We start from the raw sequence: 19,976 nt of genomic DNA on the forward strand, positions 1-19,976 counted from the left end.
AGAGAAATGAAAAGGATATTTGTGAGGCAGGTTTTTATGCAAAGAGTGGTAGAGGCCTGCAATGCATTTCCAGGGGTGGAGGTGAAGTCCAAAAACAGAGGAGTGTTTTCGACAGGCACATCAACATATAGAGAGAAGAGGGATAAGAACAATGTATGGGCAATAGGAATAGATTAATTAGGAGCTATTTTTAAATACTTTGGGGACAAACATTATGTGCTGAAGAGCCTGGTCCATGCTGAACTGTTCTATATTCTCATTTCTACGTAACTCACTATTGGACTAATGAATTTCAGTGAATTAAGAGATTGTACTCTAAAAAAGTGATAGCTAGGCTAAAATACTTCACCTAAGTCATTAAAGAGAATTAATGCAACTGTTTTAAACATAAATCAATAGTAAAGGGAAAATGTCACAATAATGATTATTTTATAGCAGGAGACATCTTACTTCTGCAAATTTTCAGATACCCAGCTTTGCAAAAGGGCAAAAATATGGCATTAATTTCATGTACCAGGAATGAGTGAAATCCATTTTCTAGCCAAGGTCTTCTTTCTTTTCTCCAGTCTTCCCTTTTCCAATTACAATTGTATTTGGGTTTCCATATCAACTTGAGAAAGCCTTTAAGATTTTTCTAGACTCAAATCTTCATCACCTTCCTGTTAAAGTCATTCTACTTGGGCCCTATTGCGAATGGTTCAGTTGGGTCTATTTCCAGAAGTATAGCTTAAACTGATGTCATTGTCCTGTGGAAAGCAAACTACCTTTTCAACCTTTAGCCACATTTTTTTCTGTATGTCATTTTGAAAAGAGTATATAAATCAAAGTTTAGAGGAATTCATTCTTAATATAAATTCGATACTATATTGTTCATTTGAACTTTACCCTTTTCAAGTTCAAATCTATTGTCATTCAGCTATACACATGTATACTACCAAATGAAACAATGTTCCTCTCAACTAAGATGCACAACACATGACATATAATGTAATTCACACACATAAGACATAAAGTAACATTACCACAAGTAAACTAACAAATCTACAACATAATTATGTCAAGCAGTCCGGGATCCAGTTACAGAGGGAGGTGTTGAGACCCAACGAGGACAATTCCATGGTATATGAGCATTATTTATTGTGCAGATAAGATGTTAAGTTATTGAGGATGTAAAGAGAGAAAACAAAATCTGATGAGGTTTACAGATACTGCTCATCCCTAAGTGCTTTTGAGAAGATATTGATTGCCTTCGTTTTTGGACTATTGCAGTTCCTGTAGTGAAGATATTCTCACCTTGATGAAAGAATCATAGGACCTTTTCCCACATCCATGCTGACCTCTACACTAGTCTGATTTGCCTACAACAGACCCGTACCTTTCTTTATCTGGCTTATTTTAGTATCTTTTTGATTGGTCCTTAAACATAGTAATTGTATCTGATAATAGTAATAGTAATCTGATAATTGTATCTCATCGTAGTAATTGTAGCATAGTAATTGTATCTGAATCCAGTACCTATTCTGGTAGTGATTCAGATATTGGCCAACATTTGTTGAAGAAAACTTACCACACAGATCCCCTCAAAGGATTCCAACATGTTGACCCAGGAGCAATGATGATATACTATGTCAGGATGGTGCATGGCCTGGATGGGAACTTGAAGAAGATAGTGTTCCTGTGTACTGTATGCCTATCCTTTCGTATGGTAGACATACAAACTTGTGAGGTTCTTTCAGAAAAGAGTTTTCATACATACCTGGAATCTTGAAAGTGATTTTAGTCATTTAAATGTAGGAAGTATGTAATTAAGCTAGAGAAGGTGCAGAAAAAAAAATCACAATTATGCTGCTGGGACTGTGTTAAGGTGAAACTAGATAAGGTAAGGCTATTTTAGCTGGAACATAGGAGACTGAGGAGTGACTTTATAGATGTAGATAAAAACATGGCAGGAACAGATAAGGTGAATGTGTCAGGAATGCAGCTGGGTGGACCCAAATGTAGGATGCAGACACTGAAGTACTAGGGGGAGGACAGGATGGGGATGCCATGGCATTTAAGGGTACAGCTGGGATTCAGGTCGATAGGGGCTCGGGCAGGCAGAGCGGAGCGGGCTCCCGGGGCTCGGGCAGGCAGAGCGGAGTGGGCTCCCGGGGATCAAGTTCAGGCAGTCAGGTCCCCGGGGTTCAGGCAGGCAGACAGACAGGTCCCTGGGGTTCAGGCAGGCAGGTCTAGGTGGCTAGATAAGCTGGCGGAGAGCCCTCCCTGGACAGGCCGCTTTTATCCCGGGTAGGTCTGCCTCCCAGGTGGAAACATCAGAGGCCTGGGCACGACGCAGACCCCTAGGCAGGTGCGGGGCACAATCCCAGGGTTCGGGCGGAAGAGGAGGACAGGGCAGAACCCCTGCCGGGCAGTGGCTGACCGGCCGGGCCTGCCCGATGGAGGCAAGGGGTAGGAACAGGCATAGGTCCAGAGTGACCAACACAACAGTCATGATAACAGGAAAATCGGGAACAGCCTGCAGACAGTACGACCGCACGAACAACACAAATGAGCAGAGAAGCGGGACCAGCGCATGGGAGGAAACGTGGGGGAGCGGACCAACCTGGCAGTACTGGTACATGGCAGAGAAGCAGGATGAGGAGTAGATCTGAGCCCGGACAGGATAACAGAATGCAGAGAAGAGTTCGGAGCCGGTGGAGAACAGTAAACAGAACAAAACAACCACCTGCCTGGTTCCAGTCCCAAGGTCCCTTATAAACACCTGCAGCTCAATGAGTCACAGGTGTGCCTCCTTGAGCCAGGTGGGTCCTAACTAGTTCACGGGTGACGGGAGGGACAACTGCAGGACCCGGAATCCGGAGCCCTTGGACCGGATCGAGACCCGGAACACGGATTCTGGACTGGACCGGGCCCTGACTGAATGGTCAGATTCTTTTTCTCAGGTTGAAGGAATCAAAAGCTAGATGGCAGGGAAGTAAGGTGAAAAGAATAAGATTAAAGGGAACTTGAAGGGCAAGTTTTTTTTCACAGTGAGTGTGATGAGAATATGGAGCAACCTGACAGATGCAGGTACATTTACAAAGTTTAAAAGACATTTCAACAGATACATAGATAGAGACACTTTAGAGAAACATGGGCTAAACACAGACAAATGGGATTAGCTGAGATGGGCATTTTGGTCAACAGGGACAAGCAGGGCTGAAGTTGAACATGTTGCTGTGTTTGTAAAACTCTGTGATTCTATGACATTGCAACCATGAAAGAAAATCAAAAATCTTTAGATGCTGCAAATCTGAAATAATACCAGAAAATGCTGGCAGATTCGATTCAGCATGTTTGACAGGATCTGTGGAAAGCCAATCCTCTGGTACTTCGCCTGTTGCTAAAGATGATTTAAACTCTCTGCTAGGGCCCCTGCAATTTCTGCACTTGCCTCCTCCAGGTTTCAAAGGAACACCTTGTCAGTCTCCTGGGATTTATCCAGCCTAATTTGTCTCAAGACAGCAAACATTTTATCCTCCGTAATCTCTGTAGGGTCCATGAATTTGATCCTGTTTCACCTCACTTCTTTAAACTCTGTGTCTGTTTCCTGAGTAAATCCAAATGCATAAAAACTATTTAAGATCTCCCCCATCTCTTTTGGCTCCAAGCGTGGATTACCATTCTGATGTTCCAGAGGACCAGTTTTGTTGCTTGCAATCCTTTTGTCTTAACATATCTGTAGAACCCCTTAAGAATCTCCTCCACCTTCTCTGCCAGGGCAACCATGCCTTCTTTTAGCCCTCCTGATTTCTTTCTTAAATATTCTCTTGCATTTCTTATAGTCCAGAAGCACCTCACTTGTTCCTACCTACATAGACCTGCAATGCACCTCCTTTTTTACTTAACTAAGGTTTCTTACACCTGTTATTTTTACCTTTCATTCTGACAGGTAAGATACAAGCACAGGCTCTCAAAACTTTACTTTTGAAGTCCTTCCACTTACCGAGTACACCTTTTCCAGAAACCAGCCTGTCCTAAACCACATTTGCCAAATTCTTTCTGATATCATCAAAGTTGGCCTCTCTCCAGTTTAGAAGCTCCATCTGATGACTAGACATGTCCTTCTCCATAATTGCCTTGAAATTAAGACTATAAGACATAGAAGCAGAATTGGGGTATTTGGCCCATTGAGTCTGCTCCACCATTCAGTCATGGCTGATCCCTTTTTCCCCCTCCTTAACCCCATTTCCGGGTCTTCTCCCTATAAACTTTGATGCCATGTCCAGTCAAGAACCTATCATCCTCTACCTTAAATACACCCAATGACCCGGCCTCCACAGCCGCATGTTACAACAAATTCCACAAATTCACCACCCTTTGGCTAAAAAATTTCTCCACATTTCTGTTTTGAAAGGGTTTTGAGGCTCTTGTCCTCGAGTCTCCCACCATGGAAAACATCCTTTCCACATCTACTCTGTCTAGGCCTTGTCACCTGCCCTGTCTCTTCCTCTATTAAGAGATCGAGTATCTCACCCTCTCATTAGGACTTCTCTGTACTGATTGAAGAAACTTTTCTGAACATACTTGACAAGCTATATCCCATCCAGTTCTTTTGCAGTATTAGAAACCCAGTCAATATGTGGAAAGTTAAAATCAGCCTTATGATTCTTCCAACAGCCTGCGACCTCTTTACAGATTTATTCCTCTGAATCATGCGGACTGTTAGGTTGTCTGTAATATACACAAATAAAATTGGTAATATCTTTATTATTCCTCATTTCCATCTATAATGCCTCACAAGATGAGTTCTCCAGCCCAACCTGACAGCACTGCTATGAAATTTTCCCTGACTAGTAACACCATCCTTTCTTTAATCACTCCTGCTCTGTCGTGTTTAAAAAAACTGGAACCTCAGAATATTGAGCTGCCTGCCTCTGCCCCTCCTGCAACCACATCTCACTAATGGCTATAATATTATAACTCCATGTGTTGATCCATGCCCTGAGCTCATCTGGCTTTCCTAAAATATTCTTGCATTGAAATGTATGCAGATCAAGACATTAGTTGAATCATGCACAATATTTTGACTCCCAACTTTGTCTGAAATCTTAACAGCTGTCTTCACAACCTCTCCACTATCTGTTCTGGCATCCCAATTTCCATCCCCTAAAATTCTAGTTTAAATGCCCAGCCCCATGCAGCACTAGCATATCTTCCCACTAGGTCAATTACCAGAGGATTGAAGGATAGCTAATGTTGTTCTGCTCTTTAAGAAAGGCTCTGAAAACGAATCAGGAAATTATAGGCCAGTTAGCCTAACATCAGTATTGGGAAAGTTATTGAAAGGTATTCTAAAGGACAAGATATATGTGAATTTAGATAGATATGGAATGATTAGGGATGCCCAGCATGGCTTTATGCATGGTAGGCCATGTCTATCCAATCTTGTAGAATATTTTGAGGCAGATACCAGGAAAGTTGATGAAGGCAAGGCAGTGGGTGGTGACAAGGAACCATATGAGAGGCTGGTCAAGAAGGTTCAAGATGAGGTAGTAAATTGGATTAGACATTGTCTTTGCAGGAGAAGCCAGAGAGTGGTAGTAGATGGTTGCTTCTCTGACTGGAGGCCTGTCACTAGTGGTGTGCTACAGGGAGTGGTGCCAGATCCATTGTTGATTGTCATCTATATCAATGAACTGGATGATAATGTAGTGAACTGGGTCAGCAAATTCACAGATGACACCAAGATTGGGGATTAGTGGACAGTGAGGAAGAATAACATGGCTTGCAGTGGCACGTGGACCAGCTGGAAAAATGGGTTGAAACACGGCAGATGGAATTTAATGTAGACATGAGCGAGGTGTTACCCTTCGGTGGGATCAACTAGGGTCAGCCTTACACAGTGAATGGTTGGGTACTGAGGAGTACAGTAGAACAAGGGGATCTGGGAATACAAACCTATAATTCATTTCAATTGCTGACGCAAGTCGTAAAGAAAGCTTTTCGCACATTGGCCTTCATAAGTTGAAGTACTGAGTTCAGGAGATGGGTTGTTATGTGGAAGGTGTAAAAGTCATTGGTGAAATCTGTACAATTTTCATTACATACCCACAGGAATGATGTAAATAGTTTACAAGGATGTTGCCAGGTCTGGAGAACCTGAGTTATAAAGAAAGCTTGAATAGGTTAGGACTTTATTCCTTGGAACATAGAAGATTGAAGGGAGATTTGACAGAGGCATACAAAATTATGAGGAGTAGAGAAAGGGTAAACGCAAGCAGGCTTTTTACACTAAGGATAGGTGGGACTACAACTAGAACTTAAGGGTTCTAAGGATGAAAGGTGTAATGTTAAATGGGACCATGATGAGAAACTTCATTTAGGGTAGTGAGCCATGTGGAACAAACTGCTAAAGCAAGTGCTGGGTGCCATTTTGATTTCAATATTTTAAGAGAAGTTTGGATAGGTACAAGAATGAGAGGGCTATTGAGGGCCATAGCAGTTCAAATGGCTCGCCACAGACTAGATGGGCCGAATGGCCTGTTTCTGTGCTGTACTTTTCTATGACCACATAACAAGTAGATGTAATGTTTCAGGTTGAAGACCCTTTGCCAAAAATAGAAAAGATAGAAAATAAGTTATATTTAACTTGCATAAAGTGTGGAAGTGAGATAGATAGTACATTGAAAATACCTCTCTTGGAAGCTAAGTTTCTCATGCTGATAAACTGTTGTTGCAGCCATCCAGTTGATACATTTATGAAGGAGGTTAGAGAGACAGAATACACAAAAAGTCTGTGAATTTCACATCTGAGTTGTAGAAAATGCCCAGCAGTTTAGGTAATGTCAGTAGAAAGCGTTGCCCTATGTAAATTTGAATAGCAACTACACTTCTGAGTATGTTGTAGCCTTCTGGACTCAATATCAAATTTAACAAATTCTGGTAACTCCTTTTCTCCGTTCGCATCATATCTGGCTAGCCCTAATGTAGTTTATTCATCTGTATTATCAGAGTTTTTCTATCCACTTGAAGCAAAGGTACTTGCTGTTTCAAGGTAAACTCTGGTGGGTAAACACCCAGGGCTTCTCAAGGCGTCCCATCAGAACTTGTAGGAGGCAAGTGCAATAGTTTCAAGTGGCTCTAGCAGAAGTATTTCAAACATCTTTAGCCACAGGTGAGGTGCCAGAGGATTGAAGGGTAGCTAATGTTTTTCCATTGTTTAAGAAGGGTTGTAAGAATAAGTCGGGAAATTACAGACAACACACACAAAATGCTGGTAGAGCACAGCAGGCCAGGCAGCATCTATATCACTGTTGACATTTCGGGCCGAGACCCCTCGTCAGGACTAACTGAAAGGAGCGATACTAAGAGATTTGAAAGTAGTGGGGGGAGGGGGAAATGCAAAATGATAGGAGAAGACCGGAGGAGGTGGGATGAAGCTAAGAGCTGGAAAGGTGATTGGCGAAAGTGATACCGAGCTGGAGAAGGGAAAGGATCATCGGACGGGAGGCCTAGGGAGGGGGGAGCACCAGCGGGAGATGGTGAACGGGCAGAGTGAGAGAAAAAAAACAAACAAATAAATATGTCAGGGATGGAGTAAGAAGGGGAGGAGAGGCATTAATGGAAGTTAGAGAAGTCAGTGTTCATGTCATCAGGTTGAAGGCTACCCAGCCGGTATATAAGGTGTTGTTCCTCCAACCTGAGTGTGGATTCATCTTGACAGTAGAGGAGGCCATGGATAGACATATCAGAATGGGAATGGGACGTGGTATTAAAATGTGTGGCCACTTGGTGATCCTGCCTTCTCTGGCGGACTGAGCGTAGGTGATCAATGAAATGGTCTCCCAGTCTGCATCGGGTCTCATCAATATATAAAAGGCCACACCGGGAGCACCGGATGCAGTATACCACAACAGCCGACTCACAGTTGAAGTGTCACCTCACCTGGAAGGACTGTCTGGGGCCCTGAATGGTGGTGAGGGAGGAAGTGTAAGGGCAGGTGTAGCACTTGTTCTGCTTACAAGGATAAGTGCCAGGAGGGAGATCGGTGGGAAGGGATGGGGGGGGATGAATGGACAAGGGAGTCGTGTAGGGAGCGATCCCTGCGGAAAGCGGAAAGAGTGTGGGAGGGAAAGGTGTGCTTGGTAGTGGGATCCCGTTGGAGGTGGCGGTAGTTACGGAGAATTATACGTTGGACCTGGAGGCTGAGTACAAGGAAGTAGGTGAGGACAAGGGGAACCCTATCCTGAGTGGGGTGGTGGGTGGATGGGGTGAGGGCAGATGTGCGGGAAATGGGAGAGATGCGTTTGAGAGCAGAGTTGATGGTGGAAGAAGGGAAGCCCCTTTGTTTAAAAAAGGAAGAGATCTCCTTTGTCCTGGAATGAAAAGCCTCATCCTGAGAGCAGATGCAGCGGAGACGGAGGAATTGTGAGAAGAGGATAGCATTTTTGCAAGAGACAGGGTGGGAAGAGGAATAGTCCAGATAGCTGTGAAAGTCTGTAGGCTTATACAGTCTGTATATGTATTATGTGTATGTATATGTATTATGAGGTCTGTAGGGAAATTACAGGCTGGTCAGCCTGTTGGATTAATTATTAGAAGTTATTCTAATTAAGGATCATCAACATAGCTTTGTGCATAGGGGTCAATCTTATAGAGCTTTCCAAGAAGGTTACTAGGAAACGTGATGAAAGGAAGGCAGTGGATGTAATCTGTATAGACTTCTGTAAGGTAAGCTTTTGACTAAGTCCCGCATAGGAAACATCCAAGGAAGTTCAGTTGCTTGGCATTCAGGAACAAGTAGTAAATTGGATTAGCCATTGGTTTTGCAGAAGGAGCCAGTCAGTTGGTTCCTCTAATGTTTGCTTCTCTAACTGGTGGTGTGCTGCAGTGATTGGTGCTGGGTCCATAGTGGTTTGTCATCTATATCACTGATCAGGATGAAAATGGGTTAAACTGGATCAGTAAATTTACAGGTGACACCAAGATTGGTGGTGTAGTGGACAGCAAGGAAGCCTATCAAAGCTTGCAGCAGAATCTGGACCAGCTGCAAAATGGGTTGAAAAATGGCACTTGGAATTTAATACAGGATAATGTGTGGTGTTGCATTTTGGGAGGAGAAGCCAGGGTAGGACTTACACAGTGAACAGTAGGGTACTGAGAAGTGTAGTAGATCAGAAGGATATGGAAACACAGGACTAGTATTACTTTAAGTGGCATCACAGATAGATAGGGTTGTAAAGTTAGCTTTTGGCACATTAACTCATTAATCAAAGTACTGAGTACAGGAATTGGGATGTTATATTGAAATTGTTTAAAACATTGGTGAGGCCTAATTTGGATTACTGTGTACCATTTTCGTCACCTACCTACAAAAAAGTTATCAATTAAATTGAAAGAGTACAGAGAAAATTTATGAGGATGTTGCCAAAACTGAGTACTCAAGTTCTAAGGAAAGGTTAGATAGGTTAGGGAATAGCTTTATTTTCTAGAGTGTAGGAGAATGAGGGAAAATTTCATAGAGATATTCAAAATTATGAGGTACATAGACAGGTTAAAGGCATCAGGCTTCTTCCACTGAGGTTGGGTAAGACTAGAGCTGCAGGTCATTGGTTAAGGGTGAAAGGTGAAATGTCTAAGGCGAATAATAGGCAGAACTTCTTCACTCAGATGGTGGTGCAAGTGTGGAATGAGCTGCCAGTGGAAGTGGTCAGTACAGGTTCGATTTCAACATTTATGAGAAATTTGACTAGGTACATGGATGGGAGGTGTATGAAGGACCATGGACTGAGTGCAAGTTAATGGAGCCAAGCAGATTAATACTTTTGCACAGAATAGATGGGCTGAAGGGTCTGTTTCTGTGTTGTCATGCTCTATGACTACGACTGTATTCCATTGAAATGTATTTTCTAAAGTCTGCTGCTGAAAATGCTAAAAATGCTGAAAATATGGAAGGTGTTGCAATTCCTTGAAATATAACTAATTACTGCCACCCAGCCATGTTTCCAATCATTATGGTTTCCCTTCAGCTGAAAATCTGTCTTAAGCAATGACAAGTAATCTTCTTCAAAGTATGTCTAATGTTAGCCATATTCTTTGGCAATTTCCTCTGCATAATTATGTATCTCTGGTAATTTTATGTAATTATGGTTACCAATTTTGTTTGCATTGTAATTATTACTTAATCTTACCACTCTTTGCAGCTACACATGGCATGTGCTAGTGGCTATATGGATGTCTCTGCCGTACTTCTGGAGAACAGAGCTGACCCTGATGTCTATGATAATTGCTTCTGGACACCACTTCATTTAGCTGCAAAGTATGGACAGGTAGATTGTTGTCTAAATCTTCTACCTTACACCAGGAAGATCAACAAGAGTGCAGCTTTCTGTTATATGCAACAATGTCAGGCACTATAGATTTTGGAAAAGGATGAAAGTGTGTAGTCACTGATTAATGTTAAAATAAATTTTGTTTTGAAAATGTTTGGTGGTGTATTGCAAGCTGTCTTAACTTTTGGGCCTGTGCGGTAATCTTTTGAATCAGTATCATAATTAGATTTATTATTATTTCATGAAAATATGTCATGAAAGTTGTTTTTCAGCAGCGGTACGGAGTACCACATAAAAATATTACAAAGATAGATAAATTTTGCAAAAGGAATGAGGGGTGAAAAAGAAGAATAATGATATTCATGGGTTCATGGACTGTTTGGAAATCTGATGATGGAGGGGGAGATGGAACTGGCTGAGTCTATGAATTGCTAAGCCTCATGATCCTGCACATTGATTGGAGCCTCCACACCAGGCTATGATGCAACAAGTCATAATTATCTCCATGATACATCTGTAGAATGTTGCAAGATCTTTTTGGTGACATACCAAGCCTTCCTAAACCCCTAATGTAGTTTAGCTGCTGACATGCCTTCTTTGTGATTGCATCAAAGTGTTGTTCCAAGGATAAATCCTATGAGATATGGATGTCCCCTCTATAAGGTATGCTGTGTGATCTCCTGAAGTCCTCAATCAGTTGCTTGGTCTTTCTGATGTTGGATATGAGCTTGCTGTTGCAACTCTGTCTCTGTCACATAATCTTATCAGGTCTCCCCAGAGCCTCTACTATTCCAGAGAAAACAACCCTAGTTTGTTGAGACTCTTTTCATAGTGCAAGCCCTCTAATCCGGGACGAAGCTTGGTAAACCTCTTCTACACCTCTCCATAGCCTTCATGTTCTTCTTGATTTCAGAACCGATTAAATACAATAATCCAGAAATGGCCTAACCAAAGTTTTATAAGGCTACAACATAACTTCCTGACTCTTACAAGGCTGCTTAATAGTTTCCTGGTACAATAAGATGGACTCTTGACCCTTCATGACCTTGCACCTTATTAGCTTCCTTCTACATTCTATTACCCCAAAGCACTACTGTAATGTTCTGTGTGAACAGTTTGCAAGACAAGTTTTCATTGTGCTTCAGTGCATATGACAATATTAAACCAATTCCAATCCCATTGCTTTCTAAGTGGAGAAGGTACTATTGGGTGAGATGTTCTAGGCCAACATGAAGGAAATTGTGACTATATATCCTTATTGACATTGTGCATTTAATAAGGTTTAATAACAGTGAATGGAAACTAGAGGATATTAGAAGTTGGGCATTTATCTGGCATGAATGTTACTTGTCACATATGAACTCACACCTGAATATTGTGAGGACTTTAGCTGCTTTTAACCATAGATTGTTTTGTTAACAGGGTCATGAATGGAACTGAGTACAGTGCATAAAACTGCAAAAACATCCTGCTTGTCTTCCTGACAAACTTCTACAGCAAGCTCTGAATGGAGATGATGAGGGCTAACTGCTTGCATCCACTTAGATAAGCATTTCTACTTTTTCAGTGCTTCAACCTAACTAAGGAAACTTGACACCCACACAAATGTGATCATGATATCAAGGGAAGTCTGAGAAAGTAGATGATGAAGGTAGGTATTCTTTCAATATTTGGTTGATGATTGGCCTCATCAGCAACAGTGAAGAGTCAGCATACGGAGTAGCTTGCGGACTGGTGTGTACACAACAATTTGAGTCTCAATGTGGACAAGACTAAAGAGATAATTGTGGACATTAGGAAGGTGCAGGGTGACCTCTCCTTACAGCACATCAATGGCTCTATGTGGAGAGAGTCAGGAGCACCAAATTTCTTGGAATGCACATCACGAGTGATCTCACCTGGTCCCTCAACATCATCACTTTAGTCAAGAAAGCACAGCAGTGCCTCCATTTCCTGATGAGATTGAGGCAAGTGAGGCTCCTCCCCTCACTCTAACCACATTCTTTTGGAGCACCATTGAGAGTGTCTTGACCATCTCGTATGGGAATTACAAAGTATCTGACTGCAATACCATGTTACAGATTGGGGTCTCTTACCACCCTCACACCCATCCGGGACATGTACCAAAAGAGCTGAATTTGCAGAGCCTCCAGCATTGTCAAGGACCCTTCTCATCTGTCCCAAAATCTCATTGATCTCCTACCATCAGGCAGAAGGCACCACAGTATAAAAACATGGACTGTAGGCTGGATGACAGCTTCTTCTCCCAGCTTCCGAGACTTCTGAACAGCCTGTTTCTACCTAATCCATATTATTTATGTCGGCTCCAGTGGCAGTAATACGTTATATATTTAACTATATGTCATACATGCAATTTATGTTAACTTGTATGTCTACAGAATACTTTTTATCTGTTAATATTATTATATGTGCTGTATTAAATATAAGTACTGTTTTTTGCATCTTGGTCCCTGAGGAACTTTGCTCTGTTTAGTTGCATGCATGTGCATGGCTGGATGACAATAAAGTTGAATTTCAATTAGAACTCCATCTGCCTGCTTAACAGCCTTATCAATTTGTGTGGCAATTTTAAAGGGTCTATGGATGTGGTCCCCAGGATCCTGTGCTTCTCCACACTTTTAAGAAATCTGCTATTAATCCTCTATCTTGCCTTCAATTTTGACCTTTCAAAGTTAATCACCTCACACTTTTCCAGATTGAACTCCATCTGCCACTTCTCAAACCAGCTGTGCATCCTGTCAATTTCCCGTTGTAACATATGACAACCGTCTTCATTATGTACGTCTCCAGCAACCTTCCTATCATCTGCAAATTTATTAACTCATCCTTTCACTTTTTCATCCAAGTCATTCATAAAAATGGCAAAAAGCAGAGGTCCCAGTACAGATCCCTGCAGGACACCACAAGTCACCAGAATCCAAGCAGAAAATGCTCCATCTACAACCACGTTCTGCCCGAATTTTATATAGGAGACATCAAATAGACCAGTGTGTGTCACAAAGCAAGATACTGCAACAACAAGCAAACTGCTGGAAACAGCAGCATCAAGAAAAGGAAAGGAATGGTCAACATCTCATGTCATAATACTGCATCAGTGGAGAGTGGAGAAGCAAGATGCCTGTATAAAGATGAGTGTAAGACATGACCTGAAGGTAATTGTTGGACTGAGGAGGAGTAAAGCAAAATGAGCTTTGTCAGGTAGGTGAGGGAAGTGGTGCTGAAAGTTAGATCAAGGTAAAGAAAGAGAGAGAGAACATAGAAACCGAGATGCTGATGGAGTGGGGTGATGGGGTAGAGGAATAGAAAAGTTGGAGATGACAGCTGATAGGAGATAAGTAGATTACCAGTGATGGAGCCTGATGTAAAAGAGTTGAGCATGTGAGCCATGAGGCAAGAGGAACCAGAACCAGACAGGGAGAGGTATGAGTGAAGCCTGTAGGTGAATTGACTATTTACATAGGTTGATGGAACCACAAAGGTGTGAGGTATCAAGATGAGTTGGAAGGGCAGAGGGTGGGGAAGTCGTTGACATAAAGGAGATAAAAATTGGAGAATTGGTGGAGGATTAGAAGGATAGAGAGAAAGGGAGGAGGAGGAAATAAACCGGTGGAGGAGTGAGTTACCTGACATCTGCAAGATTAATGCTCATTTTATTGACTACTCAGGTGAATGTATTCAGTGTTATTCTTCTAGTTTCTGGTTGGCCTCATCCTGGCATTTGAGAAGGCTGAGGATGTACAGGTCAGTCTGGGAATGGGAAGGGAAACTGTAATAGCATGTATCTGTGAAGTCAGGGTGATCGTGGCAGACTGAACGTAGGTGCTCTGGAAAATGGTTGCTCAGTTTATGCTTCGTTTCGCCTTTGTAGACAAGGCCATATGGGAACACTGGATGATGTAGACAAGGAAGGAGGAAGTACAGATTATCCTTTGCTTTACTTGGAAGGGTTGGTCCCTGGATGGTGGTGGGGGTGGTGTTACACCTCTTGCAATTGCAAGAGGAAGAGCCAGGGTTCAAGGATGGGAGGAATGATTAGACAATAAGTCAAGTGAGGAGTGCTCCTGGCAGAAGGAACAGGGTCGAGAGAGAAGCTGCTGCAGGTGGTGGGATCTCATTCCATTTGGCAGAATTGAAGAAGGAGAATATCTGGCAATATCATCAGGCACTGACCCCTGCAGTCACAGGAGGTGTAACACAACCATCCAGGGAGTTAAACAGCCCTTCCAGGTAGGCAAAATTGATTTGTAGTTCGAAGGCAAACATTCTATCAAAACCTTAACAGTAAACTTTACACACTGGCATCCATTCAACAATGTGGGAATGCCCTGGTTGATGCCATAGAGTGACGGAGTCATACAGCACCTACTCAGGCTCTTCCATCCAACAAGTCCATGCTGATCAAGGTGCCCCATCTATTTTCCTCCATTTGGCTGTTATTGTGCCGGCCAAAACCACTTCCTCTGGCAACTCATTCAATTTACATACCAGCCAGTGTGTAAAAAAAGTTATTTCTAAGTTCCTATTAAATACTTTCCTTCTCACCTTAAACCTGTATCATCTAGCTCTTGATACCCCAAACCTAGGGAAAAAGGCTGAATGTATTTACCTTTCATACCCCTCATGCTTTTATTCACCTCAATAAAATCAGTTCTCAGTCTCCTACTCTCCAGGAAAAAGAATTCCTAGCCTGTCCAACTTCTCCTTATAACCCATTCCCTTGAGTCCTAGCAACACACTTGTAAATCTTTTCTGCTCTCTTTCCAGTTTAATAACATATTCCTATAACAGGGTGATCAAATGTGAATGAAAACTTCCATGTGTAGTCCCACCAGCATCTTGTCCAACTACACCATATCTCCCAACTTCTATACTCAGTGTCCTGAATGACAAATTCTTCCGTATGCTGTCTCCATATGACTGCTCTTTCAGCCTGAACTTACCTGAACTCTAGTCACAAAAAGACCAATAAATTCAATCCAATCAGTTAGTACTTCCATTTTCCCACACTTAATCAATAGTACAGTGTTAGAAAGAAGTACCATAAAGTAATACTTACTCTTCGATAACTTGTTAACCAACACCCCTGTTTTGATACTGCAAAGTCCATTCTTTGCAAACTTCAGTGTAGTCATTGTCCATGTATGAGTTACAAATAGGTGAAGGTAACTCTCATAGATTCCAACATCTGCAGCCACTTGCATCTCCAAGCAACCAGCTACACTTCAAAGGTAATTTGTTAGGTGCAAAATCATTTGGAATATCGTACAGATTTTAAAAGTTTTATATGAGTTTGAGTTCCTTTCTCGCTACACAATCTTTAATATATTCACAAATCTTTGTCAAAATTTAACAATGCAGGGGCCTAACTGTTGAAAGAAAATTATTTCCTGTAGAAGTAATTAACAAGAGCCCACCAAAAATGTAAGCTTCACAAAGAGGCAGCAGACTAAATTTAATATTGATTGTGTTTCAGAGAATTTACATTTGTGAAATGAAGTTGGCGAAAAATGAATGGAGTGGCTTGAAATTTCTTATGTCCCATAATTGAACATGAAATGTCCATATATACATAGTACATTTTTTGAACAAGCAACCCCTAAAGCAATGCAATCCTGCCACGTTAGGGGAAATCCTATTATACTTTGCTTGTGCACACATAATTTAGATTTTTCTTTAATGTGCTGCACTTGAATGCTTTAAGAAAACAATTGCAGAAGTGTTTATATTAATATAGAAACAGTAGTTTATATCTTTCATGTGGAACTTATCATTAACTTCAACATTAGCAGTATTTGGACCTTAGATTGTGTACAGCATAGCTACACCAGAGTGATATGAGGTTTAAATTGTTAAAGTTATGCATAAATCAGACTTGTTTTTTCTTGAAAAGGAAGATTGGATGATACACTAATCAGTCTTTTTAAAGTGAGATTTAGTGGAGTGGGTGGATATGGATGAAGTTTACTGATGTGAAATTCAGACCTGTGGCGACCCACTTCCTGCGCAGGCGAACCACCTACAAATAGCCAGCGCGCAGGGAGAGACTTTGGTAATGCACCTCTGATGTCATTTCCACCTGGAGAGGGTGAACGCTAGGGCCGAATGGGATTTGGACCAAAGATGACCGATTCTTCATCTGTTCACACAGTTATGCGTGTGGTTTAGCTAAGCAGAAGCCCAGTTCCAGATTCGGCAGATATCCTCTGATTCCATGCGTTACTATCACGTGGTGAGCACCCTTGACCAGGGGTTGCGGATTTCATACAGTCGCCCCCGGAAGAAGGCAAATATGAAGCATTCAGGGTGCTGCTCATTGGGACCTTTGGCCTCTCACGGCGTGAGCGGGGTGCCCGCCTGCTTCACCTGGACGGATTGGGAGACAGACTGCCGTCAGCATTCATGAACGAGATGCTGGCCCTGGTTGATGGACACAAGCCCTGCCTCATGTTCAAGCAAGCGTTCCTAGAGCAGCTGCCCGAGGACATACATCTGTTGCTGGCCGATGCAGATTTCAGTGACCCCCGGAAGGTAGCGGCCCTGGCAGACGTGCAGTGGAAAGCCAAGAGGGAGAGCGTGGCATCCATTGGTCAGATTACCAGGCCACGTGCCCAACAGCAGCCCAGATCAGGCCCGGCAGGGGGGCACACACAACACAGAGGGAAGGACATTACTTAGGATGAGGAGGCCGCGGCCACTTTTGTTGAAGCCAAGGAAGCCTTGGCAGATGCCGCGATGCTGGTGCACCCCAGAACGGACGTTCCGACTGCACTCATGGTGGACGCATCCGACACAGCAGTCGATGGGGTGATGGAGCAACTCATCGAGGGGCGCTGGCAACCCTTGGCGTTCTTCAGCAAGCACCTACGACTACATGAGCTCAAGTACAGTGCTTTCAACCGGGAGCTGTTGGTGCTATACGTGGCAATCCGGCATTTCAGGCACTTCTTAGAAGGCGTACTCTTCACCTTCAGGTACTTCTTCACCGAGTTCACAGATGACAAACAGTTGACCTTCGCATTCACGAAGGTGTCTGATCCCTGGTCGGCTCGCCAGCAGTGACATCTGTCCTACATCTCCAAGTACGCAACGGACATCCGGCATGTTGTGACAACGTTGTGGCGGACGCAGTCTCCAGACCAGCTGTCCAGGCCCTGTCCCTGGGGGTGGACTACGTAGCACTTGCGGAGGCGCAGCAGGCAATGACGAGATGTCCAGCTACAGGACCGCAGTCTCGGGTTTTCAGCTGCAGGACATTCTCGTAGGCCCAGGTGAGAGGATCCTCCTGTGCGACATGGCTACCGGCCAACCTCGCCTCATCGTCCCGGCAGCCTGGAGGCAGCGAGTTTTCAACTCCATACACGGTTTGGAGCACCCATCTATCAGGACAACCATCCGGCTGGTCTCCAGCAAGTTCGCGTGGCATGGACTTTGCAAGCAGTGAATGGGTCAGAACGTACACGCAGTGCCAAACAGCCAAGGTGCAGCGGCACACTAAAGCACCACCGCAGCAGTTTGAATCCACCCACCAGAAGTTCGACCACATTCATGTGGATATCGTGGGCCCCCTACCAGTGTCCCGAGGAGCATGGTACCTCCTAACTATGGTAGACCGGTTCACGAGGTAGCCAGAGGCAGTCCCGCTGACACATCTGCCGATTCCTGCACCCGAGCACTGATCGCAACCTGGTTAGCACGCTTCGGGGTACCGGCCCACATTACCTCTGACAGAGGCACCCAGCTCACCTCCAGCCTGTGGTCGGCTGTGGCCAGCATGTTGGGAACACAGCTACACCACACAACTGCCTACCACCTACAGTCGAATGGACTAGTGGAACGCTTCCACTTGAAGTCGGCTCTCATGGCCCACCTGAGAGGACCTAACTGGGTGGACGAGCTTCCCTGGGTCCTGCTTGGAATTTGTACAGCGCCCAAAGAGGATCTGCACGACTCGTCGGCCGAGTGCGGCACACCCCTGGCCATCCCGGAAGAGTTCATACCAGTCCCAAGGGGGCAAGAGGAAGAACCCGCAGCAGTCCTGGACAGACTACGCGAAAGGCTCGGCAACCTGGCCCCCGTACCAACTTCACAGTACAGACAGACCCCGACCCATGTACCCAAAAACCTGCAGAACTGTAAGTTTGTGTTTGTACGAAGGGGCGGACACCGGGCGCTGCTACAGCGGCCGTATGAGGGGCAGTTCAAGGTGATCAACAACAACTGGTCCACGTACATTCTGGACATTGGGGGGAAAGAGGAGGTTTTCACGGTGGACCGACTCAAACCAGCCCATGTTGGTTTGGCGCAGCTGGTCGAGGTTCAGGCACCGCGGCGCAGAGGCAGACCTCCCAAACAGAGGCTGATCCAAATTGTTCACATTGGGGGGGGGGGTGTATCGCCAGTTCTGGGGGGGGGGGAGTTATGTGGCGACCCACTTTCTGCGCAGGCGAGCCGGCTCACAAATAGCCAGCGCGTGGGGGGAGACTTTGGAAATGCACCTCTGACGTCATTTCTGCCTGGAGAGGGCGGGCGCTAGGAATTAAATGCCAGCGCCATGAAGTTTGAATAAACTAGTCTCGAAACAACTTACGACTGCATGTTGTTATTTCAGCACTGTGTGTAGCACATCACTACAGACCAAAGAATATAATTTTATAGCTAAAGCTATACTTTTTCAGGTAGGAAATAGATACTCCATTTTGTAGCATATGGAGTAAGTCGCATTCCTAGTGACTCTCTCTTTTAATATATTTTATATCCCACTGACAGATCCCTTTTAGCTTTGATGATTTATTATTTCTACTGAAGGATTTATGACTTAATTACAATGGCTGAAAAAAGTTGTTCTGGTATTGAACTGAGAAGCGGCAAGACTTTTCCTGAAACAGAACAAACCAAGAAAACGGAGGAATCTGTTACATTAGCAGGAATATTTTCTTCAGTACAAGACATGAAATCAGAATTCAGATCACTTAATATTAAAATTGATAAGCTGGCCAGTTCAAACGGGAAGCTTGAAAAAGCTATTTCTATGATACAAGATTCTTTGAAAAATTTGGACTCTAAACTTCAAACACTTAAGCAGACTACAACCCGAATTGATAATGAGCATGATCTATTCAAGCAAACTATTAAAGATAAAGGAATGAAGATGTCTTCGATGGAAAAGAAAATCAATGAAATTACTTCGGAACTATCTAAAACGAAGAAACGAATGGTTGATTTAGATAGTAGAGGGCGTCGGAGGAATTTGCGTATTCTGGGACTGCCTGAAAATACTGAAGCTGGCAACCTGTTAAAATTCTTCTCAGATATGTTGTACTCACTTTTTAATGAGACCCTCAAAGCTAGCCCACAGAATTCCATTTTCTCAGCGTTCATCCGAATTATGTCCTTGACCAGTTGTACTTTCTTTGCATTATTATACGACTAAAGAAGCTATTCTTCGAGAAGCCAGAAAGAAGCGGAAATTAATCTTTAATTCAACACAGATTCGTATAGTCGAAGATTATCCTCCTGAAATCTTTGCCGAAAGAAAGAAATATCGAAAAGTTATGAGTAAAATGTATAAATTAGATTTAAATCCCTCCCTTCACTTTCCAGCAAAGCTGATAATTTTTCCTGAAAAATCTCAGTCACTGAGAA

The 19,976-nt window shown here is 43.3% G+C and overlaps 1 protein-coding gene across 1 annotated transcript in view; it reads left to right on the forward strand.

Annotated features, from left to right (window-relative positions):
* The window catches only part of myo16 (myosin XVI), a 502,924-nt gene that overhangs the window by 84,314 nt on the left and 398,634 nt on the right, over positions 1-19,976 (forward strand). The window contains exon 6 of the mRNA XM_059963452.1: positions 10,185-10,310. Within this exon, the coding sequence (XP_059819435.1) occupies positions 10,185-10,310 (126 nt within the window). The remainder of the gene's footprint in view (positions 1-10,184; positions 10,311-19,976) is intronic.

This window comes from Hypanus sabinus, chromosome 3, assembly GCF_030144855.1.
Source record: "Hypanus sabinus isolate sHypSab1 chromosome 3, sHypSab1.hap1, whole genome shotgun sequence".
NCBI lineage: Eukaryota > Metazoa > Chordata > Chondrichthyes > Myliobatiformes > Dasyatidae > Hypanus > Hypanus sabinus.